General features: G+C 43.3%; 1 protein-coding gene across 2 annotated transcripts in view; it reads right to left on the bottom strand.

The window, feature by feature from the left end:
- LOC115619182 (TOX high mobility group box family member 3-like) overlaps window positions 1–24,517 on the bottom strand; it is a 127,929-nt gene that overhangs the window by 28,834 nt on the left and 74,578 nt on the right. The window contains exons 2-3 of one of the 2 annotated variants that reach the window (XM_030511228.1): window positions 23,084–23,155; window positions 19,324–19,575 (exon numbers count right to left, since the gene is read on the bottom strand). In XM_030511228.1, the coding sequence (XP_030367088.1) occupies window positions 19,324–19,575; window positions 23,084–23,155 (324 nt within the window). The remainder of the gene's footprint in view (window positions 1–19,323; window positions 19,576–23,083; window positions 23,156–24,517) is intronic. The other variant, XM_030511230.1, reaches the window with a different exon arrangement.

Raw genomic sequence — 24,517 nt, 5'->3', positions numbered from 1 at the left:
TGGGATAAAGCCCTAGAGGGCAGGGGGGCCCAAGACTGCTGGTTGATATTCAAGGATCACCTGCTACAAGCTCAGGAGTGCTGTGTCCCAACTAGAAGGAAATGCTGCAGGAGGGCCAGGAGACCTCCATGGATGGATAGGGTACTGCTAAGAAAACTTAGAAGGAAAAAAGAAGCTTATAAAAGGTGGAAGTGAGGACAGGCAGCCTGGGAAGAATAAAGGGACATTGTCCAGGAAGCTAGGGATCAGTTCAGGAAGGCTAAGACCCAGTTAGAAATGAGTCTGGCCAGGGATGTCAAAGAGAACAGGAAGGGCTTCTATAGGTATGCTTCTAACAAAAGAAAATCTAGGGATAATGTTGGCCCTTTCCATAAGGAAACAGGAGAACTGGCTACCCTGGATTTGGAGAAGACTGAGGTTCTCAATGACATCTTTGCCTCTGTCTTCACCGAGAAGTGCTCTGACCACACCACCCAAGTCTTGGAAGGCAGATGCAGGGACTGTGAGAATGAAGACCTTAGGCCCACTGTAGGAGAGGATCAGGTTCGAGATCATCTTAAGAATCTAAATGCACACAGGTCCACGGGAACTGATGAAATCCGTCTGTGGGTCCTGAAGGAGCTGGAGAACGAAGTTGCTGAGCCACTGTCCATCATATTTGAAAAATCCTGACAGTCAGGTGAAGTTCCCGATGACTGGAAAAAGGGAAATATAACCCCCATTTTCAAGAAGGGGAAGGTGGAAGACCCGTGAAACTACAGACCAGTCAGCCTCACCTCTGTGCCTGGCAAAATCTTGGAGCAGATTCTCCTGGAAAGCATGCTAAGGCACATGAAAAACAATGAGGTGGTTGGTGACAGCCAACATGGCTTCACTAAGGGGAAACCCTATCTGACCAGTTTGGTGGCCTTCTATGATGGGGCTACAGAACTGATGGATAGGGGCAAAGCAGTTGATGTCATCTACCTGGACTTGTGAAAAGTGTTCGGCACTGTCCCGCATGACATCCTTGTCTCTAAGCTGGAGAGACATAAATTTGATGGATGGGCCAGCTGGTGGATAAGAAATTGGCTGGATGGCCGCAAGCAAAGAGTTGCGGTCAATGGCTCAATGTCCAGTTAGAGACTGGTAATGAATGGTGTCCCTCAAGGGTCAGTGTTGGGACTGATCCTGTTCAACATCTTTGTCGGCAATATGGACAGTTGGACCCAGTGCACCCTCAGGAAGTTTGCAGATGACACCAAGCTGCGTGGTTCAGTTGCTACGCTGGAGGGAAGGGATGCCATCCAGAGGGACCTTGACACGCTTGTGAGGTGGGCCAATGCCAACCCCATGAAGTTCAACAATGTGAAGTGCCAGGTCCTACACCTGGGTCAAGGCAGTCCCAGGCACAGCTACAGGTTGGGCAGAGAAGAGATTCAGAGCAGCTCTGCAGAGAAGGGCTTGGGGGTTTTGGTCAATGAGAAACTGAACATGAGCCAGTTTCAGTGTGCGCTTGCAGCCCAGAAAGCCAACCGTATCCTGGGCTGCATCAAAACAAGCGTGACCAGCAGGTCGAAGGAGGTGATCCTGCCTCTCTACTCTGCTCCCGTGAGACCTCACTTGGAGTATTGTGTACAGTTCTGGTGTCAACATAAAAAGGACATGGAATTGTTGGAGCAAGTCCAGAGGAGGGCCACGAGGATGATAAGGGGGCTGGAGCACCTCCCGTATGAAGACAGGCTGAGAAAGTTGGGGCTCTGCAGCCTGGAAAAAGAGAAGGCTGCGTGGAGACCTCATAGCAGCCTTCCAGTATCTGAAGGGGGCCTATAAGGATGCTGGGGAGGGACTCTTCATTAGGGATTGTAGTGATAGGACAAGGGGTAACGGGTTCAAACTTAAACAGGAGAAGTTTAGGTTAGATATAAGGAAGAAGTTCTTTACAGTGAGGGTGGTGAGGCCCTGGAATGGGTTGCTCAAGGGAGTTGTGAATGCTCCATCCCTGGCAGTGTTCAAGGCCAGGCTGGATGGAGTCTTGGGTGACATGGTTTAGAGCGAGGTGTCCCTGCCCATGGCAGGGGGTTTGGAACTAGATGATCTTAAGGTCCTTTCCAACCCTAACCATTCTATGATTCTAAGTTCAGTTTAGATATAAGGAAGAAGTTCTTTACTGTGAGGGTGGTGAGACACTGGAACAGGTTGCCCAAAGAAGTGGTAAATGCTCCATCCCTGGCAGTGTTCAAGGCCAGGTTGTACAGAGCCTTGGGTGACATGGTCTAGTGTGAGGCGTCCCTGCCCATGGCAGGGGGTTTGGAACTAGATGATCTTAATGTCATTTCCAATTTTTGGTAGTAGTTTTTTATTATACTTTATTTATTGGACTGTTCTTATCTTAACTCGTGGGGTTTACATTCTTTTGATTCTCCTTCCCATCCTGCCCGGGGGGGGGGGGGGAAGTGGGGAGCGAGCAAGTGGCTGCATTTTTTTGAGTTACTGGCTGGGCTTAAACCATAACATCCTGTCAGCTTTCCCACTGGGGTATACAATTTTCCACATACTCATATGGCACCTCACAATATTTTCTGGAGCTGATGGGTTTTGATTTAGGCATTATTTAAATAAAATAGTCACAGTCTTTCTTTTTTCCCAGACTGTTTAGCCAGTGTTACTGTGTTTCTTTTCTTTCCTGCCTAAGTCCATCATGTATCTTAATAGGTAATAACCTACTGGCATCACATTTCAGTTGTTTTTTTTTTAGCACCACCAGAACCTGCTATTCAGATAGGTTTCTTTGGGAACTGCTGCCGCTTTTTTTCCTATGGACAGGTCCTTCCCTGCAGTTACTATGGGTTGCCACTTTTTGAAAAGTACACCAGAATATGTTTCCTTCTCCATTAACAGATGGCCCATTGTGTCTGTTATCAATGATAAAGGAGGGAAGAGCATGTCTCTCAGAAAAGTGACTACATTATCCACACTGATTATTACAATGTCACTGAGGACATGAAAATCTACACACTATTAAACCCCTATTATTTAGTAAATCATCAGGCTGGCACCATCTTCATATCATGTTATAGTCATAGCATGTAGCTTCTGTGCAGAAGCTAGTGCTGTCTGTCGCCTCTAGGGTTTCCAACCCATTGTCCCCCTGAGGCCCCACAAGCTGTGCACACACGCTCCCTGAAAGGTAACTAAAAAATGCACAGCTACATCATTAGATGTAAAATAACATCTTTAACTATACACCAATCAGAAAAAAAAGACTCTGTGAAGACCTGAAAGTTCATCAGCAAAGCGCATAGCTCAGATCTGTGGGGAGAAACCAGACCACAGTGCTGAGCTAACAGTGGTCACCAGAGCTGCAAAATCCCAGTGGAGTCGTAAAGGTCTAATCTTACAAAGCATCCACCACCATTTAAAAGGTTCTGTATATGGCCAAATATATTACTTAACTTTAAGATTAATATTTCTTTGTACCACAAAGTATTAAAAACCATGGTGATAACAGTTACCATTTCTAGTGGGAAAGTCCAACACAAACTGGAATGACACTGTTGATTTTAGAACTTGACTTTAGTAATCCACCGTAGTAATCAAATTAAAAATAGAAATAAGAAAACTCTGAAGGTAATCTCTCTTTCCAGTCAGAATAGTTGCTGTTCCTATAAATGAATAATTATAACCTTTTGGAATCAGTCGTATGTTTTATATTAAAGATGACAATAAACATGTTCATAACAATAACAGGGCTTGTTTTAATAGACCACTCCAGGCATTGAACACATTAATGACCCATGAAATAACGGTTTCATCTGCAACACATTAAATAATGTTATAATATTGTATTAATTGAAAACCTAGTCCATTCTCTCTAGATAGGATATTACAGACTGGGTATTAAAAGAGAGATTTACAAATAAGTTTCATTGTAAAGGAAAATTAAACATACAAATTAGAAGCACGCAGTCAGGTGAGTAGTGAAATAACTGTCTTTTGCCAATTTTAAAGCAACTTTTTAAGCTTTTATTCTTGCCATCTTCTGTTAATCTATTCATTTAAAGCTAATTAGTAATTTGGGAATTTAAACTACTAAAAAAGATTTAGACCTTTAAGTGAAAGGCACCGCTGTTTTGAAACATTAATATTTCTGTTGTAGGCAGACTTTAATAAGCTCAAATTTGCAACTCAGCTCCTTAAAGCCACATCATGGAGCTGTTTATTTAACAAGTCTCTTCTTGAAATAAAAGCAATAGTCACCATCATGTCTTTGATTTGAGCACAGTGCCACTCCTAAGTAGCAATGTAATTAAAGATGAGTGTATTCCACTATGAATTAGCCTTATCTGTGCAGAATCCTGAATGCACTGACAGCACTGCAACAATTATAAAACATGAACAGCCTTAAATCTTCATCAAATAGGAAACACATTCTCTAGCAGCATAAGTAATATAGGGAGCAATATATGTAAAATTATCTGGTTTTGTAACATCTGTACTTTTTTGAATAAAAGAAAAAATCAGACTGAAAAGAGAACTATTTTACTGTCTGTTTCTTAGATATCAGAAAGAGAATTTTGAAATTCATTAAAGCTAACCTTCTGTTATGTACAACAGGCTAAGTTGAAAAGAATGTTAACAAGTTCAATTTTCATTCAATCAGCACTACTGCTCTCTGCAATGTTTCATTGCAGGAAAGAAATAAAAATAATCTATATGGTAATTATGAGGATGAATCCCCCAGTAACTTTCAGCTACATGAAAGGTCAATACTATTCGAGAATACTCCTGTCCTGTCATTTTAAATCTGAACAGCATTTTATTTTCCCATTTACAGCTACCTGCAGGATTAAGTACTTAAGCCAAATAAAAAAAAAAAAAAAAGTTGAATGCTGGGAAAGGCTACAATAGCATGGAAACAAATTGTTCAGCTGCTCTCTCTCAAGCCTCTGGGGCTGCAGATTTTCTTCTCCTGGTGCACTGTGGGTATTCAAAACTTGTTCAACGTGATTTCATTTCATTTCAGGCACTGCCAGAGAAAACTAAATTACAGAATCAATCATACAGAAGGTCAGAGTGAGACTTCATTACAAGTATTGCATGCTTACATGAATATCTTTCATTTATGACTGACCCAATATGTCACAATATCTGTATAGTAAAAATAATCCACTTTCTGAAATTGATGTACTACTGATGTCAGTGCTACTCAGCAGGCTGGGCAGATTAGAGAGGTGTCAAAACCAGGAACTCAGGAGCACAAGTTGCAGTTTTATAGAATTGCCACAGTTGGCAGATAGATAAAAATAATTTTTCGATGGGCAGCTCAGCAGAAAACAGAGCATTAATATAAAATATTGGGGGTCTATTTTTAATGAGGCTATCACTGCTGATTTACACTTATTCATATTAAAATATTCATAGGGATAATATTGGCATCATGTAAATCCACGTGTTCAAGTCAAATGTACATCAACACTCCATTTTTCAGTGACTCATTTTTGAACATCAGAATTATATTTGCATATTATTAAAATATTAAAATTAATCAAACTGCCTCCATTTTACCTCCTCTTTTTTGTTGCAGTTACCCATTCTTAAATGTAGAAAAATGCTGTTAACTAAGATAAATGTGTTGTGTTTGTTGCCAATAAGAATGAAGTTAATCAGCACTGTGAGAAATTGTCACTCTTTCCATGGAATGTTGTCGTGGTTTAGGCTGAGCTGGTAACTCAGAACCACACAGCTGCTCACTCACTCGCCAACTCCCTTCTTCCTTCCCCACTGCTCCCAGAGGGATGGGGAGGAGAATCGAAAGAGTGTAAATCCCAAGGGTTGAGATAAGAACAGTCAAGTAACTAAGGTATAATACAAAACCACTACTACTACCACCAATAATAATAATGATGAGGGAAATAAAGGGAGAGAATACAATTGCTCACCACCAGCTGACCAATACCCAGCCTGACCCGAGCAGCGATCTGACCCTTCACGGTAACTCCCCCCACTTTATATACTAGCATGACATGTTATGGTATGGAATACCCCTTTGGCTAGTTTGGGTCAGGTGTCCTGTCTCTGCTTCCTCCCAGCTTCCAGTGCCCCTCCTCACTGGCTAAGCATGAGAGACTGAAACTATTACTACTACCACCAATAAAAATAATGATAAGGAAAATAACAAGGGAAGAGAATATAAAATTAAAAGGTGAAAGGGAAAAAACCAATAAACACAAATGATGCACAACACAATTGCTCACCACTCGCCGACCGATACCCGGGGGAGTCAAACAGCAATCTGGGCCTTCTGGGAGACTCCCCCCAGTTTATGTACTGGGCATGAGGTGCTGTGGTATGGAATACCCCTTTGGCTAGTTTGGGTCAGGTGTCCTGTCTCTGCTTCCTCCTGGCTTCTTGGGCCCCTCCTCACTGGCAGAGCATGAGAGACTGACATGTCCTTGATCAGGGTAAGCATGACTTAGCAACAACTAAAAACATGGGTGTATTATCAGCACTGTTCTCAGACAAAAGTCGAAAACACAGCACTGCACAAGCCACTACGGGTAAAAACTGTTACAGCTGAACCCAGGACAGTAACCACCCCTTATTCCATACCATTCATGTCATGCTCAGATTCCACATTTTTCAATATACCAATATACCATCGCTTTGTGTCTCTTGAGATATATATACACACACACACAAAGAGACAGATATCATTCCTTAGTCTGAGGACCATCCCTATGAAGTTTGCTGAGGTCATTCAGTCCATGATGTCTCACTCCATCCTTGGTAACAGTCTTTCAGGGCAGGAGAGACAGTGTGTAGTGTTGGATTGTTGCCTGCTGACAACACTGCTGAATTTGTCTGGTCACTGCTGAGCTCGTCCAGTTTCATCAAAGTTCATCCTTTGTTGGGGTGACAATCGAAGGCAAGACAGGTTCAGTTGATGGTGACCTGAGGACAGTTCTGGGAGACTCCCGCTGTGGCTGCGGGCTTTTGCCATGACTTTATTCTCTGCTGATGATCATGACAGCACACATTTTATTTCAAAGCTCAGAGTGGCGGAGATGGGCATTTAGCTGCTATAGAAGAGTTATACAGCAGTGAACAGCATATAATTGAGTTCAATGTCTGTTTTCCCCCCAAATTAAATACCCTTGAGGTACACATCGGACTTCCCCATCTTCCCGCATTACCCACCAAATATATCTGGGTCCCTGAGTGAAAGCAATCCCATGAGCTGTCTTCCCCAACAAAATCTTTATGTATGCTATGGGAACGTTATCCCCCTCTACAGTACGTAAAAGTTCTGATTGGGCTGGGCCAGCCCTGTTGGCAGATCCCCTAGCATTGACCAACCAGGTGTCTTTTGGCAAATGTGTATCCCAGTGTTTGAAAGTCCCACCACCCATTGCTCTCAGGGTAGTTTTTAACAGCCCATTGTACCATTTGATTTTCCCAGAGGCTGGTGCATGGTAGGCGATGTGATATACCCACTCAATGCCATGCTCTTTGGCCCAAGTGTCTATAAGGCTGTTCAGGAAATGAGTCCCATTGTCTGACTCAATTCTCTCTGGGGTGCCATGTCACCACAAGACTTGTTTCTCAAGGCCCAGGATAGTGTTCCGGGTAGTGGCGTGGGGCACAGTGTATATTTCCAGCCATCCGGTGGTTGCTTCCACCATGGTAAGCACATGGCACTTGCCTTGGCGGGTCGGTGGGAGTGTGATATAGTCAATCTGCCAGGCCTCCCCATATTTGTGCTTCAGCCATCGTCCTCCATACCCCGGCTTTAACTGCTTGGCTTGCTTAATTGCAGCATGTTTCACATTCATGAATAATCTGGGCGATAGTGTCAATCTTGACATTTTATTCCCAAAAAATGAATCTCCTGTGCAGGTCCCTTGACCTTACTCTATTATATGGCAAAATCGGCCTTCGGAAGGATTTGGATCATTTTCCTCCCTTTCTCAAAAACAATTTCTGCTGTAATGCCCCACACTATGTCATCAATGTATTGCAGGTGTTCTGGAGCTTACCCCTGTTCCAGTGCAGTCTGGATCAGTCCATGGCAGATGGTAGGGCTGTGGTTCCACCCCTGAGGAAGTTGGTTCCAAGTGTACTGGATGCCCCTCCAAGTAAAAGCAAACTGTGGCCTGCACTCTGCTTCCAATGGAATTGAGAAAATGCATTGGCGATATCAATTGTGGCATCGCACTTGGCTGCCTTTGACTCCATTTCATATTGCAGTTCTAGCATGTCCGGTACGGAGCACTCAATGGTGGTGTGACCTCGTTCAGGCCATGATAGTCTACTGTTAGTCTCCACTCTCCATTAGACTTTCACACTGGCCATATGGGGCTATTAAAGGGTGAGCAGGTCCTGCTGATCACTCCTTGGCTCTCCAGTTGATGGATCAGCTTATGGATGGGAATCAGGGAGTCTCGGTTAGTGTGATATTGCCGCAGGTGAACTGTTGTGGTTGCGATTGGCACTTGTTGTTCTTCAACCTTCAGCAACCCCACAACAGAACGATCCTCTGAGAGACCGGGCAAGGTGGACAGCTGCTTCATTTCCTCTGTCTCCAAGGCAGCGATACCAAAAGCCCATCTATACCCTTTTGGGTCTTTGAAGTACCCTCTCCTGAGATAGTCTATGCCAAGGATGCATGGAGCCCCTGGACCAGTCACAAGGGGGTGCTTTTGCCACTTCTTCCCAGTTAGGTGATTTCAGCCTCCAGTACAGTCAACTCCTGGGATCCTCCTGTCACTCCACAAATACAGATGGGTTCTACCCCTTCCTAGCTTGATGGCATCAGGGTACACTGTGCGCCAGTGTCTGCTAGAGCCTTATACTTCTGTGGGACTGATGTGCCAGGCCATCTGATCCACACAGTCCAGTAAACCCGATTGTCCCTCTCCTCCACCTGGCTGAAGGCAGGGCCCTTCTCATAGCGATCATAAAATTCTCCACTTCTTGTATAAAGGGATTAGCATTCCTATTCATAGGAATCGGAGTAGAATCTCCTCTTCTACTCCGTCTGGGAAGCTGCCCATCAGAGACTGGAGCAGCAACTTTCCTGGGAGGATCATCCTTGACCATTGTTCTCCTCTTCAGTTCACGCACCCATTGCTCCAGAGCTGAAGTAGGTTTTCCATCCCACTTTCTCATGTCTTCTCCATGATCCCGCAGAGAAAACCACAGGGTGCCCCATGGTGCCTACCTCCTCTATCTTCCCTCTCGTGCAATAGGGCACCTTCTGTTAATAGCTGAGATGAGGGTCTGTACACATGGGGAGCTGGATAGATCATCTTTCAATTGTTTGACCTCCTGGGACAGGTTTTCCACAGCTGAAATGACGGAAGGGGTGAGGCGTTCCTCATACTCGTGTTGTTGATGACTTACTTCATCCACTGTTGGTGCTGCTGCATCCTTCCACCTCATCGATGCCAATGAGTTGGTATATGATGATGGTGCAGTCCGTGTAAATTTCTGCTGCATGGATTCGACTTCATCTGGACCTACAGGTGAATTCCTGGTGTCCAACTTATGAGAGATGATCTCTAGAATGGCCGATTGCCTCAGGTACTGGAGACCTCTCTCTATTGTGGTCCACTGCTGTGCTTCTCGCTGGGGTTTGGGTAGGTGCTGTGCTTGTTGCTTGGTATGGAGCAGCCACGTTGTCTTTTGCTTTGCCATCAGATCCAGAGACATCTTTTCCCTGCTCCTTACAGAGCAGGGTTCTGTAGGCATAGGCCAAACCCCAGCACATTGCAGTGAGTTGTCCCTCTCTGGTATTGCCAGGACGACAGCACACCTTGTCTAAGTGTTTTACTAGGTTTCTGGATTTCGCACTTGTTCAGGGTTTAAGATCCAAATCACTGGAGGGTCCCACTGGCCCAGGTGCTTGCCCATACTATCCCACACACCCTGCCACTCATGACTGTCCAGCCTCGGGAAAGTTCTCTTGGTGGTATTCTTATATCATCATTTAACCTTAGACAAGACCCAAACCCAACTCTACTTAGCTTCCGAGATCAGATGAGTTTGGGCGTTCTCAGGGTGGTATGGCCTTGGGAAAAGCACACGCAGTATATGCGGCAACATGCTGATTCCCAGCAAAAGTAGCAGGCTTGTTTCAAGGGTATCCCGAGTTATCCAAAACCTTTCGAATTCTCAAATGCTGCTGTAAATAGCCTGGTGGGGGAGTGGGGGGTGTGAGGGAATGTCCCCTTCATAGGTTGACCCTCCGAGGGGAAAAAAAAAAGATGTGTAATTGTTAAAAATTCCCATTATATGCCTCCCATAGTCTAGAGGTGATGGCCATGCTGAGAATGCATACCAGATCAGTTTCATGATCAATGATTCTATTGTATTACAAGCCATTATCATAAAGGACAACACGAGAGCCTTAGCCCAGGCCCCAAAGTGAATAAACGCTAAAATAGCAAATACTGGCTTCAAGTAAGGTGTGAAATAAAGAAACTCTGAGACCAAGCACAACAACTCTGAGAGCAAATAAACATTGTGACGAGTGACTATTAATCCAAAACAATGAATGCTTATCACAAATACGTTTTGACACACTGTCGTGGTCTGTCCTTATCTCAACCCTTTGTGCCCCACGTTGGGTGCCAAAAAGAACTGTCGTGGTTTAAGCCGAGCTGGTAACTCAGAACCACACAGCTGCTTGCTCGCTCACCCTCTTCTTCCCCCCTGCTCCCGGAGGGATGATGAGGAGAATTGAAAGAATGTAAATCCCAAGGGTTGAGATAAGAACAGTACGGTAACTAAGGTATAATACAAAAGCAATACTACTACCACTAATAATAATAATGATAAGGGAAATAACAAGGGGAGAGAATATAAAACCAAAAGGGGAAAGGGAAAAAAACAATAAACACAAGTGATGCACAATACAATTGCTCACCACCTGCCAACCGATACCCAGCCTGACCCAAGCAGCGATCTGGGCTTTCCAGGTTTCTCCCCCTAGTTGATATACTGGACGTGATGTGCTGTGGTATGGAATACCCCTTTGGCTAGTTTGGGTCAGGTGTCCTTTCTCTGCTTCCTCCCATCTTCTTGTGCCCCTCCTCAGTGGTAGAGCATGAGAGACTGAAAAGTCCTTGATCCTTGATTGGAGTAAGCATTACTTAGCAACAACTAAAATCATGGGTGTGTTATCAGCATTATTCTCAGACTAAAGCCAAAACACAGCACTGCACCAGCTACTAAGAAGAAGAAAAATAACTGTTACAGCTGAACCCAGGACAAATGTGTATCTTTATAGTATGAACAACTGTTATGTCATTGATATGATCTTTTAATAATTGCCAGGTCACATTTATGTTGCAAATAAATATCCTACTGGCACTACGAATTATTTTTCAATATAATCATAGACAAAGAATATGTTAAAAATAGAATCTTTTTTTTTTTTTGGTCTTCCTTTGGGAAATATCTGAGATACTTGCAGAAGTATTACAAGGCAGCTAGCCAACTCCATGCCCTAAGGGAGACATAGGAAAACCTTGACATAACCTATTTTTAACCATGCCTCTGGCTATTCTGCATTCAAGTTTCTAGGTGAACATGTTGGATAGTACATAGAAAAAAGCCAAAGACACACAGTATTAATCGTAATTCTGTCCAAGCCCAAGTTTTTCAGTATTTGTGATTTAAAATCTCATGACATTTCTTCAAGGTGGATTTTTCAACAGGGTAGGACTACATTTATCTAAATTAAATATTGATTACAGTAAAGCTCTCTAGTGCTTCACAAGATAACCAATAAGCTCAGTGCAGTTCATAATAAAATAATTTGAGTTTATATTCAGCTAAAGAAGGTTTAGTCATTATCAACACACTATTAATAGTCTTAAAACAAGACTATCCTACTATTCCTGAATAAGAACAGTATTCTGTAAGCATATACGAGCATCATAATTATTTTACAACCCCATCTTTAGTTCTTTCAGATATAGTAAATTCAATTGACCATGAAATTAAATTTCATAGTCAAAATGCCTTCTTTACATTTTTTTATTGCTGCAATAAAGTTTTTATAGCTTCAAGGCAAGGTAATTCATGAAATGTCTAATTTAAAGATTATTCCAATATCATTAATAATATTTACCAGTTTAATAAAGTGCACATTTTTCACATAAATTATTATATAATGTTTTCATTTTCTATTTTTGAAAAACAGATTAACTGCTGGAAAATTTGAGTACTAAAGAGAACTATATGAGCTCAGTGGAAACCTATGGAAGGACCCTCTGCTAATGTTTTTAAACTTCCTGAAGCTACCCAGCATTTATGAGCAAAAAAGATGACTGACTAAAACACAATGGCAGGGGCCACTCCAGTTCACAGTATAAAACCACTCAAGCAGTTATGGGGAAGTGTCTGACACACAAACCTCCCTATGTGGCTCCTCCATGTGAAATCACACAATTCATCAATTCTGCAGCAAAACTACACACAAGTTCCCAATCTGCAGCTTTGAACTGGCAATCACCCAAGAAAATGCCACCGGACTACCAAGGATTAAGAAGACATGAGCTTCTCTAGATCTTCACTTTGACCTATATGGGAACAAATTCTTACCACTGAAGTCAATGTACACTATGCCATTAATTTCTACACTGCACAGATTAGCAAAAAAGGAAAATATGTAAAGCCTTTCACCCAGTGCAAGAGGAGGCGAGAGAAGAGAGACCTAACTAGGAGACCTCTTCTGGCTGGAGCTGTTAAGGTGACGATATTTACTCATGGAAGAATCACATTCAGTGAAAGGACGCAAAATTAAAAGGCAAAATTGGGTCAGGTTACAAACCACTTGATGACATTGAGGAGATGAGATAGATATACTCATACATGCAACACAACACTAATCCAGCCCATGAAATGTATTCCATATTTCTGAGCAAGCTTCATCATATCATAGAGTCAACTAGGTTGGAAAAGACCTTTATCATTAAGTCCAACTGCTACCCCAGGACTGCCAAGTCCACCAAATTTCATTGTATTCAGTGTACACATGCTCCATTACTTTAGTTTTCAGCATAACATTCTTGACTCCCAGGTTATATTACTCTGATTTTTCTTTAGCAGTTGCCCAAAATGTCCACCGCATATAAAATCCCATGCAAAATGGGATTTGAAAAGAAGCATTGTATCCTTCAAGGCCTGTTTTAGGCAGTCACTGCTTTGTATCCATGGAATTACTGAATTCTGTACCTCTTAAGTAGTGAGCAGTTTGTGCTTAGTTCTATATTAGTGCTAGCTACTCTTCTTCATGATCTCCAAGGAAACATTAAAATTTGCAACAAAGACAGCAGCCTGCAGAATTCCAGAGAAATATTTCCTGTGTGTTGATTTGTAAATCTTTAATTAATTTTCACTTGCCAGAACAATAAAAAAGAAAAATAGATGCACATGAAATCATAAACATGACAACACAACCTTTATTACAGTCCAGCAGTAAATCTGCATTTTCACTACACCAAGTTTAGCAAAAGGTCCTATATAAAACAGCTAATCAGAAGTTGATGTAAAATATCTGTTCAAGCTAAACACTCACTCTGTCTTCAATATGCGATATAGAAACTAATGCTAATTGTAACCACTGAGTTTAAAACACCAAGTATGATAAACTGACTCACAGCTGTGTCTCATCACTGTATGAATGTTACTGCACAAAGCTTAGAGAAATCCAAGCAGGGAGATCCCCCAATACAAGGGATATACAAGTGGAAACTGTACAACCTCCCACTGAGATCACAGCCATACAGTATGTATAGATTCTGGAGAAGACTCCATACAGCCTTGGTTTTGAGTGTTGTAATTAACTGGAATGATCACAGGAATTAGCCTAAGCGTCCCCGTCACTTGGCCCTTCCCCACGCCCAGATCATCGCTCCCCATTCCTGGGTGCTAGAAAGAGCCCAAGAATAGGAGAACAGGCCCAACCTGCCTCAGCCTCTATGATCAACAAGAGCACTGGACAGAACAAATTCTTCTTATGGCCCTGTATTTCTGAGTATGATCAAGGTAACACATCCCTATCATTTCTATTAGGAGTAAAAAAAAAAATAAAAAATAATCAATTTCAATTTATACAGATTTAGCCCATGGAATATACAGAAAATAGGGAAATAAAAGGGGTTTTACTGCTGGCATACTGTGTCTGGCTCCCTTTCTGAGCTACTCTCAATACTGCACTTTCAAAATACCCTGATGGCTGTCAGATGTGGGTCCTGTGTGTTAGGGAGTGCATCGACTGCCTTGAATGCAATGCTGTGAATGAGAAGGCTGAATGTTTGTGGGTGAAGATCAGGGGGAAGGCCAACCAAGCAGCTATCCTGGTAGGAGTCTGTTACAAACCACCCAGCCAGGATGAAGCTACAGATGAAGTGTTCTTCAAACAACCGGGAGAACTTTCACAATCACTTGCCCTTGTTCTTGCGGGGGACTTCAACCTACCAGATGCCTGCTGGAAGTACAACACAGCAGAGAAGAAAGAATCCGGGAGGTTCTTGGAGGGTGTAGAAGATAACTTCCTAACCTAGCTGGTTAGTGAGCCAACCAGGGGAGATGCCTGGCTAGATTTGCTGTTTGCAAACACAGAAGGACTGGTGGGTGATGTGATGGTTGGAGGCCATCTTGGGCAAAGTGATCACAAAATGATTGGATTTTCAATCCTTGGAGAAGTCAGGAAGAAGGTCATCAAAACCTCCACCTTAGACTTCTGGAGGGCTGACTTTGGCCTGGTTAGGATGCTAGTTGGCAGAATTCCTTGGGAAACATTACTGAAGGACAAATGGGTCCAGGAAGGCTGGACACTCTTCAAGAATGAAATCCTTAAGGCGCAGGAGCGGGAGGTCCCCATGTGCCAAAACTCAAACTGGTGGGGAAGAAACCAGTCTGGCTGAACAGGGAGATACTGCTGGAACTCAGGAAAAAAAGAAGAGAATTTATCACCTGTGGAAGAAGGGACAGTTACGCCATGAAAAGTATAAGGATGTTGTCAGGTTATGTAGAGAGAAAGTTAGAAAGGCAAAGGCACAGATGGAACTAAATCTGGCCACTGCCATAAAAGATAATGAAGAGCACTTTTTCAAATTCCCGAGGTATCTATCTCCAGAGAGGATGCCTTCAACACTGGAGCAGGGGGAAGCACCGCGTCCAGGAGCCTCAGTTCGGAGCGGCAAGAGCCACTGAGGGAGCCTCAAGTCCTCAACAGGACTTGCCCAGGAGCAGGCAGCTCAGCTGACATGAGCAGCTGACTCACAGGGGGCGGCGCCAGGAGTGAAGGCACCAGCCCTCAGTGAGTAAAAACCTACCTCAGGGAATGTGAGCGACCAGGGTGTGGCGCGGCAGTTCAGTTCGCGCGGCACTTCGCGCAGGCAGGGCGAGCGGGATGGTGAGCACTCACCTTAGGACCAGGGCCCGCTCTGGGAGCTCAGGTCTGGCTGCCCCGGCGGTGGCCAGCGTAGGCACCCAGACAGAGCCGATGAGAGGGGAGGCTGCGGCGCAGACCTCGGAGTGTAGAAAGTGCCTTGACTGGTCTCTTGAGATGAGGGTGCACAATGGACAGGGCTGCACTCGGTGTGCCCTAGTGGAGGTCCTCCTACAGCAGGTGGTTGAGCTGCGGGAGGCTGTTGGTAAGCTAAAAGTTGCCAGGGAAGCTGAGAGGAAGCTGGGCTGCTTGCTCCAGGCCCAAACCATGCAGGGGCCGCAAGCGTCCATCGTTGCTCATATAGGAAAGAAGGAGGGCAACAACCCAGGAAGCTGGGAATTAGTAACAATAAAAACCAACAAAAAAAGGAGGAAGAGGACAATTAACAGCAAGGGGCTTCCTCCTAAATCCGATGTCCCCACCCAGAACCACTTTGCGGTTCTGCAGGGGGCTAATGAGAAAGCACCCACCACACCTAATGAACATCCTGCTGATGCACCAGTAAAGAGGATCACTACTGGTGCCTCCAGGAAAAAGCGGAGGGTCATAGTAGTAGGTGACTCTACTTTGAAAGGCACAGAGGCACCCATCTGCCAGCCTGACCCAGTCTCGAGGGAGGTGTGTTGCCTGCCAGTGGCTCAGATCAGGGATGTTGCTGAGAGGCTGCCTGCTCTAGTAAGTCCTGCTGACTATTACCCCCTTCTAGTGGTCCATGTGGGTGCTAGAGATATAGATAGCAGTAGCCTGGAGAACATTAAGAAGGACTACAGAGCCCTGGGAGAGGTGGTTAGGACTCTGGAGCTCAGATGATAGTTTTTTCATCAATTCTCCAGGACAAAGGGGAGGACCTTAAAAAAGCTAGGTGTATTTGGCAGGTTGATTAATGGTTAGAACAGTGGTGCCATAGTCAGGGATTTGGCTATTTAGAACATGGGACTCGATTTGGGAGGCCAGGTCTACTGGAGGCTGGTGGGGCCAGTCTGACAAAGAAGGGAAAGAGCTGCTTTGGTAGGAGACTTGCCAGGCTGGTCAAGAAAGCTTTAAACTAGATGTGTTGGGGGAGGGGGTCATGGATCCATCTCAACACTCCCAGTCTGTTGCCAGCACCTGTAATAAATGCTTGGAGTGATGCAGAGATATTTCAGCTGCTCCAGCCATTGAGTCAGCTTCATTTGGAGCTCGGCTAAGGTGCCTCTATACAAATGCCCGTAGTATGGGGAACAAACAAGAGGAATTGGAGATGTGTGCAAGGCTACGGGGATATGATGTCATTGGTATCACAGAAACATGGTGGGATGGCTCCTATGACTGGAGTGTTGGAATGGAAGGTTACAGGCTGTTTAGAAAAGACAGGCCCGGCAGACAGGGAGGGGGCGTTGCTATTTTTGTCAGTGATAGGCTGGAGAGTATGGAACTCTGTCTGGGGATGGGTGATGAGTCAACAGAGTGTTTGTGGGTCAGGGTCAAAGGGAGAACAGTGATGGGGGACATTACGGTGGGGATCTGTTACAGTTTGCCTGATCAAGAGGACTCTGTGGATGAAGCACTCTACAGACAGATAGGAGCGGCCTCATGCTCTCAGGCCCTTGTCCTCATGGGGGACTTCAACCATCCTGATATCTGTTGGAGGGATGGTATGGCCCGGCACAAGCAATCCAGGAGGTTCCTCGATTGTGTGGAAGACAACTTCCTCTTTCGAGTAATAGAGGAGCTGACAAGGAGAGGTGCCATGCTTGACCTCGTGCTCACCAACAGGGAGGGACTGGTTGGAAATGTGACGCTCCAGGGCAGCCTTGGCTGTAGTGATCATGAGATGGTTGAGTGAGCAAGCTGGCAGAAGAGCTTGCTAAGCCACTCTCCATCATATATCTGCAGTCCTGGTCTAGTGGGCAGGTCCAGAGGATTGGAGGTTTACCAATATGATGCCTCTCTACAAAAAGGGTAGGAAGGATGACCCTGGGAACTACAGGCCTGTCAGCCTGACCTCAGTGCTGGGGAATGTCATGGAGCAGGTGATCCTAAGTGAGATCATAAAGCACGTGCGGGAAAACAGAGGGATCAGGCTCAGTCAGCACGGGTTCATGAAGGGCAGGTCCTGTTTGACCAACCTGATATCCTTCTACGATAAGGTGACCCACTTGGTTGATGAGGAAAAAGTTGTGGACATTGTCTATTTTGACTTAAGTAAAGCATTTGGCACTGTCTCCCACAGCATTCTCCTGGAAAAATTGGCTGCTCATGGCCTAGATAGGAGGATTCTTCGCTGGGTTGGAAACTGGATGGATGGCCGAGCCCAAAGAGTTCTGGTAAATGGCATCACATCTATTTGGCAACTGGTCACTAGTGGTGTCCCTCAGGGCTCAGTGTTAGGGGCAGTGTTGTTTAATATCTTCGTTGATGATCTGGATGAGGGGATTGAGTACACCCTCAGTAAATTTGCGGATGACACCAAGTTGGCTGGGAGTGTTGATCAGCTCAAGGATAGGAAGGCTCTACAGAGGGATCTGGACAGGCTGGATCAATGGGGCTGTGGCCAGTGGTATGAGGTTCAACAAGGCAAAGTGCCGGGTCCTGCATTTGGGCCACAACAACCCCATGCAATGCTACAGGCTTGGGTAAGAGTGGCTGGAAAGCTGCTTGGTGGAAAAGGACCTGGGTGTGCTGATTGACGGCCGGCTGAACATGAGCCAGCTTGTGCCCAGGCAGCCAAGAAGGCCAACGGCATCCTGGGCTGTATCAGAAATAGTGTAGCCAGCAGGGCCAGGGCAGTGATCATCCCCCTGTACTCGGCACTGGTGAGGCCGCACCTCTAATACTGTGGTCAGTTCCGGGCCCCTCACTACAAGAAAGACATTGAGGTATTGGACCAGGTCCAGAAAAGGGCAACAGAGCTGGTGAAAGGTCTGGAGAATGTCTTATGAGGAATGGCTGAGGGAACTGGGGTTGTTTAGTCTGGAGAAGGCTCAGGGGGGGACCTTATCACTCTCTACAACTACATCAAAGGAGGTTGTAGTGAGGTAGGGGTTGGTCTCTTCTCCCAAGTAACAAGCGATAGGACAAGAGGTAACGGCCTCAAGCTGCACCAGGGGAGGTTTAGATTGGATATTAGGAAAAATTTCTTCACAGAGAGGGTGATCAGGTATTGGAACAGGCTGCCCAGGGAAGTGGTGGAATCACCGTCCCTGGAAGTGTTCAAAAACCGTGTAGATGAGGCCCTCAATGACATGGTTTAGGGGTGGTCTTGGCAGTCCTGGGGTAATGGTTGGACTTGATGATCTTAAAGGTCTTTTCCAACCTAGTTGGTTCTATGATTGTATGATTCTGTACTTGAAGTAGAGACAAGCAATTCCTTCTGAATGATGTAGTTCACCCTGGCCAACGCAATGGTCTTTCAACTCTTGATGCCAGTGTCAACTGTATAACACCTTTTTAAACTTTAGCAGCACTTGGGATGCACATGATGCCAATGGATATGGGCTTCCAAGTCTATTCCCAAAATTAGAACACTGTGTTTGTAAAGCCTGACTGCTTCTTCACAAGAGATCTGTTCACACACTATACCCTTGCACTGTACATTGACAACCATGTTTCCTGAATCCACCAATATTAAACCCTTAACCATTTGCCAACTGCCTTAGGGAACTGAATAATAGTGTATCGTTGTTTGCTGTATAACACTGACAATGCATGTCAGCATTCATACAGAACATGCCTGCACATGATACAGAACATTGGCAAATGCTTGTTCGGGCTACAATACTGAGAAATCATCAGATCTTCTGAGAGGTCAATTAAAACTGATAAATGACACAAATCTGCATTACTGTGCTCTGACAGACAATATTAGGCAATGGAGACACATAAAGAATCAGACCTACCATATGCAATCCATTGCTGTAGATGATGCCATCTTGCTCCACGAGATTGCGGGATATTGTAATAGAGGGAAGATCCAAGCTCTGGGGGGGAAACTGAGGTGTAAATTCATTTCCTTGTGGAGGCAGTTGATCACCAAGGCCCTGAAAGGGCAGCAGTATATCTGACATCCCCAGCACAGGGTCTGACTCGGGTGGGGGGGTAATGGGTGGGATTTCGAACTCCTCATCCCCAAGGCTCGGCGTATGGAACGTCTGATAAAAAAGGACAGGACAAGGCAAACCACATTAGGGCACACGGCTCTCAGCAACCACCTCTGGACCTGCAGTCCAAATCTTGGTTTGCTTTCAAATGTGAACTCTATATGCAACAAATTTTTTAAGTTTTGTATGCTGAGGGGGTTTGTGTATCATTCTGATTAAAGATTTCTGAAGCAAGCCAGCTTTGTTTGAACAGTAGGTTAATGTCCTTACTAAACACCTGTTAAGATGCCTTGAGCAAAACATTTACTGCCAGTTATTTTCAGGGTTTGTGCATGTTTGTGTGTGTACATGTGTTTGTCAAAGATAATCTTTATTCAAGTGGAGTCTGTATCTGGCTTCAACATCGCTGACTTTTATTTGGGAAACAAATGAGCTATGCTTAATCAAATTTTCAAATTTCTTGTGAGTTAAATGAACTTTCATATATTATTTCAGGTCCACTGCTACTTAATAATAGAAATTCAGTGCTTGAAATTAGGCCATTTTAAATGTACCCAAATCAGGACTGTCTTGATCAAATTGGGCAGTTGGCAATCCTAAAATAGGCACTCTTGTCTTGTTCTGGACATGCAAGGCTGCTCTGGGATTTGTTTTTTTTGCATTCGTTCAGGATTCGAGTTGGAGGCGGGATGTTTTATGTATTATTTACATTGTTTGAAAGAGTGACTTAATGCCAGTTAATTTAAAAATGATAAGTTCAGTGAAAGATCTCATTAACTGCTGCAAATTGTCATCCTTCAAACTGTTAATGATGATATAAACTAATAACTGCTTGAGAGAAGATAGAAACCGATACACGCTTGCATATAGAATCTGTCATCTGACATTGTTGGTCTCACACCAGAAATGATGAGGTCCCAGATTGCTGCAGTCTGCAGTACTGTCAGAGTCTGCTGAGACTCTACCCATCTCACTCGAACTGCAAGACTGTAATTTAATTCTGGATGTGAAAGCTGGGCCTGGATTAGGGAGACATTTGACTTCCTCACTGCTATATTACAAAAGGTGTGAATTTTCCTTCCTGTGGACCCCACAGTTCACAAACACAAAGAATGGATTGGCCAGAAGAAGTGGTTGGCTAATGAACCCTATGGCTGCATTTGCAGTTATTTTGGCATTAATGTGGTCTAGTAACAGATGCAACTGTAATTTGTGACTCATTTGCTACCCCATTACCGCTTAATGAAATCTAACATATCACATTAACAATACAGATAAACGCTCATTCTTGATATGTGGCATTTGGCTGTTTTTATTACCACTGTAATTAACACTTGAAATATTATTTCAATATATATTTAAGGTGCTTTAAAATGGGTCATAGTAATCATGACATAGAGACAGAAAACAAAGCAATTGTGTGGCTTCTAAGCCTGAATGTGTTTGAGGATTACACTCTTAAGGCATTATTTACAGGAATAAAATGGGCTTCTAGCTCAGCAGTGCTCAGGCCCAAAATCATAGTGAGAAAGCTACATTCATGTTAATGTAAAAACACTATAATTAAATACATTGTAAATGCAGTAATTGCAAAGTTAGGGTCATTCTTTAATGCGAACACTAACACTCATATTTATTCCTTGTTCAAGCAAAAGGGTTCAGTAAAATCAGTATTATTATAGTATATTTGAACCTCTCTTTACTTGACATATTTATGAGATAGCAATTATAAGAACTGGAGCTTTTCTCCCCATCTAACAGAATAACTCTAGGGCAGCTGTATAAATATATAACACTGACAATAATACAATATTTTACTTAGAAAAGTAGCATTCATCTTAATACTATAGCTTACTACAAATGGAAGAGTAAATTGATGAATACCTGAACATTTTTTGAATGTGAATTTAATTCTCACAATATAACTTGTCCAAATATGTATGTATTCTTTTTTAAAAACATATAATGGACATAAGATTGAGGATAAAATAGATTTAATCTAAGAAGAAAGCAACCCCCTTAGTGAAATAGTCTTAAATCCAAATCACTGCCACATTCAGTCTGTAAAAAGAGACTGAATAATATGCAATTTGGGATTGCAGGAAGGTGCTGTTATGACCAAAAGATGGTATAACATTTGTGGACTTTATCTTACCCATCACATTTTTTAAAGTTATTAACTTTTCAAATATTTATATCTTACACATTTTTTTAAAAAGAAAATAAACTGTGTGCATGGTTAAATGCCATCTGCACTGAAATGTTCAAAACATTCCTTTTGATAAAAATGCAAATCTGGAGAACTGTTGTATTAACATATAACAGCCAATGTCTGACACAGTGAATTATCATAGCTGGAATTAAATTGTCTCTGAACAGCTGCTGGCAGCAGAGCTTTCATCAATATTTGATTCAAATGTAGGAAAGAAATTCTACAGAAAGAAACATCATGTTGTCATTACAGATGGGGTTTGTGTTCATTATCACAAATAACACTGGGGCTAGTGCCAAACAACATTGCCGTATCTAAGCAGTCTTGCTGGGTAAAAAGAGATGGTGACCATCATATAAATGATTCATAAATGATTCATAAAATACAACTCAATTCTAACCTTCATATTTATTGTTACACCTTTCTGCTTATTTTTTCTGAGATTGCTTTTTAAGAAAAGAATACCTGCAACTGAATCTCCACTTACAACATGTAAAATCAAGGCTGCCCAGTCTTCTAACCTTTCCTCATGTTGGGAAGACCATTTATGGCATGGACCCTACATAAATACTTAGTTCTTGTTCTCCATATTGCTATGCATGTTACTAGACAGCGCATCTTGCACTTTCCATCCTTCCCTTTGGAATAAGAGCTGTTAGGTTTTAGTGATGAGCAAAAGGTGTTTCTGTACAGAGCTGGGGTCAGTATTAGCATGTTGATAGTCTTTTCACTGGCTGTAAGGTGGCACCGCTGTAACAAATACATGGAGACTCTAGTGGCCATACCTTCCTCTTGTTCCCGTTCTTGAGGCAGCAATCAAATATATCGCCTCCACAACCCAGTCAGGCTCCACCAGCCCGGCCCTGGGGTTTGTTCTTGATCCTGGACAGAAGTTTCCTTCAAGCAGCACATGCACTTCAAGCAGCACATGCACTTCAAGCAACAAAGTTTGGTTTGATTTTCTAACAACTTGTATGTGTATTAAGAACCCAAATTAAAATGTTTGTATGATGTTTAACAGAAATTAGCCCATTAGTTAGTAATGACTATTACTAAGCTTGCTTCCAAAGTGTACACCTATCGTGCTTTTTGTTTCCTTCTGTTTATAATTTTTTTCATACATAAAGCAGATTTGTTTCTATTGACATGCTATGCAAGTAACAGCCTTACGGACAGTTAAATTGACTAGTAATAGAGAGCTATCAGGTTATTTTCTTTCTCATTAAAGTCTTTATTTTGTGATCCATAAAACAGACAGAAATTCAGCACTTCACTCTTCATCCATTCAAAGTCTGTTAAATTATCACAGAGAACAGCAGAATACGAGCATAGATAAAAAAGAAAAACATCTACCTCATTTGCAGCAGGAAATGCATTATCTGCTTCTGCCATGTTCATGTAGTTGTTATTGTTTCCAAACTGAAAGAAAATTAAATATTTGGATTTTAATGAATGCCACCATAAACTTTTCTTTACCCCATCACTGGCATAGGAAAGTTGAAAAAACAAAAAAACCAAAAACCAAAAAACCAACACCAACAAAAAAACCCCCAAAACAACCCAACAAAACCAAAACAACAGAGAAAATGTAATTTTGCAGATGTTCTTTGAAGTCAGAACTAGATTGGATTCAACATTATTATTATTACTGTCCTGGGTTCAGCTATAGCAGTCATTTTTCTCCTTCTTAGTAGCTGGTGCAGTGCTGTGGTTTTGACTTTCAGCCTGGGAACAACGCTGATAACACTGATGTTTTTAGTTGTTGCTAAGTAATGTTTACTCCGATCAAGGACTTTTCTCAGTCTCATGCTCTGCCAGGGAGGAGGGGAAGCCGGGAGGAAGCAGAGACAGAACACCTGACCCAAACTAGCCAAAGGGGTATTCCATACCACAGCATGTCATGCCCCGTATATAAACTGAGGGGAGTTACCTGGCAGATCGCTGCTCGGGTTGGGCTGGGTATCTGTCGGCGGGTGGTGAGCAATTGTATCCTCTCCCCTTGTTATTCCCCTTATCATTATTATTATTGGTGGTAGCAGTAGTAGTTTTGCATTATACCTTAGTTACTGGACTGTTCTTATCTCAACCCTTGGGAGTTAGTTACATTCTTCCGATTCTCCTCCCCATCCCTCCGGGAGTGGGGAGAGGAAGAAGGGGGGGAGTGAGTGAGCAGCTGCATGGTTCTGAGTTACTGGCTGGGCTTAAACCACGACATATGTGTCGTGACATATGTAATATACTCTGCATCCCAAGGTCTGTACTTGGAAGATATCCAAGTGTCTCTCTTCGACTTTCTTTGTCCATGTAGCAAAGCCACCTCACAGACCTAGAGGTGACTTTAGAAATTAAGTGTCCATTAGAAAGAGACTATTCTCCAGAAAAGACATTTTGAATCTACTACATCTTTCCTGACATGCATTATAATATTTATGCAGAGGATTGCTGCAGCTAGAAGTAGGTGTTGTATTACTATTCCAGTAGACCTGGTTTTAAAGAGATGAAGGTCAATAAGGGGAAGAATGAGAATCTGCAGTGTTGTTAAAATCCCATTCTTTCCACAGAATTTAAAAGCCAACCAATCCCCCTTTGTCTATCCTTCATTCCAGTTGAGCTCCCACGCTCCTAGTGAACATTAACACCCAAAGATTTTGCAAATCAGAGAAACTGTATTACACTGAGACCTTGAGATCTACCCAGGGTGGAATGGGCCGAGTGCCTACTTGCTCCCACTGAGGTGCAACTCCTCTCACACAAGTGATCTGAAAGGATCCTCGCAGATGC

This window comes from Strigops habroptila, chromosome W (genome assembly GCF_004027225.2).
Source record: "Strigops habroptila isolate Jane chromosome W, bStrHab1.2.pri, whole genome shotgun sequence".
In the NCBI taxonomy this organism is placed as follows: domain Eukaryota; kingdom Metazoa; phylum Chordata; class Aves; order Psittaciformes; family Psittacidae; genus Strigops; species Strigops habroptila.
This window is presented reverse-complemented; position numbering and strand designations above follow the sequence as displayed.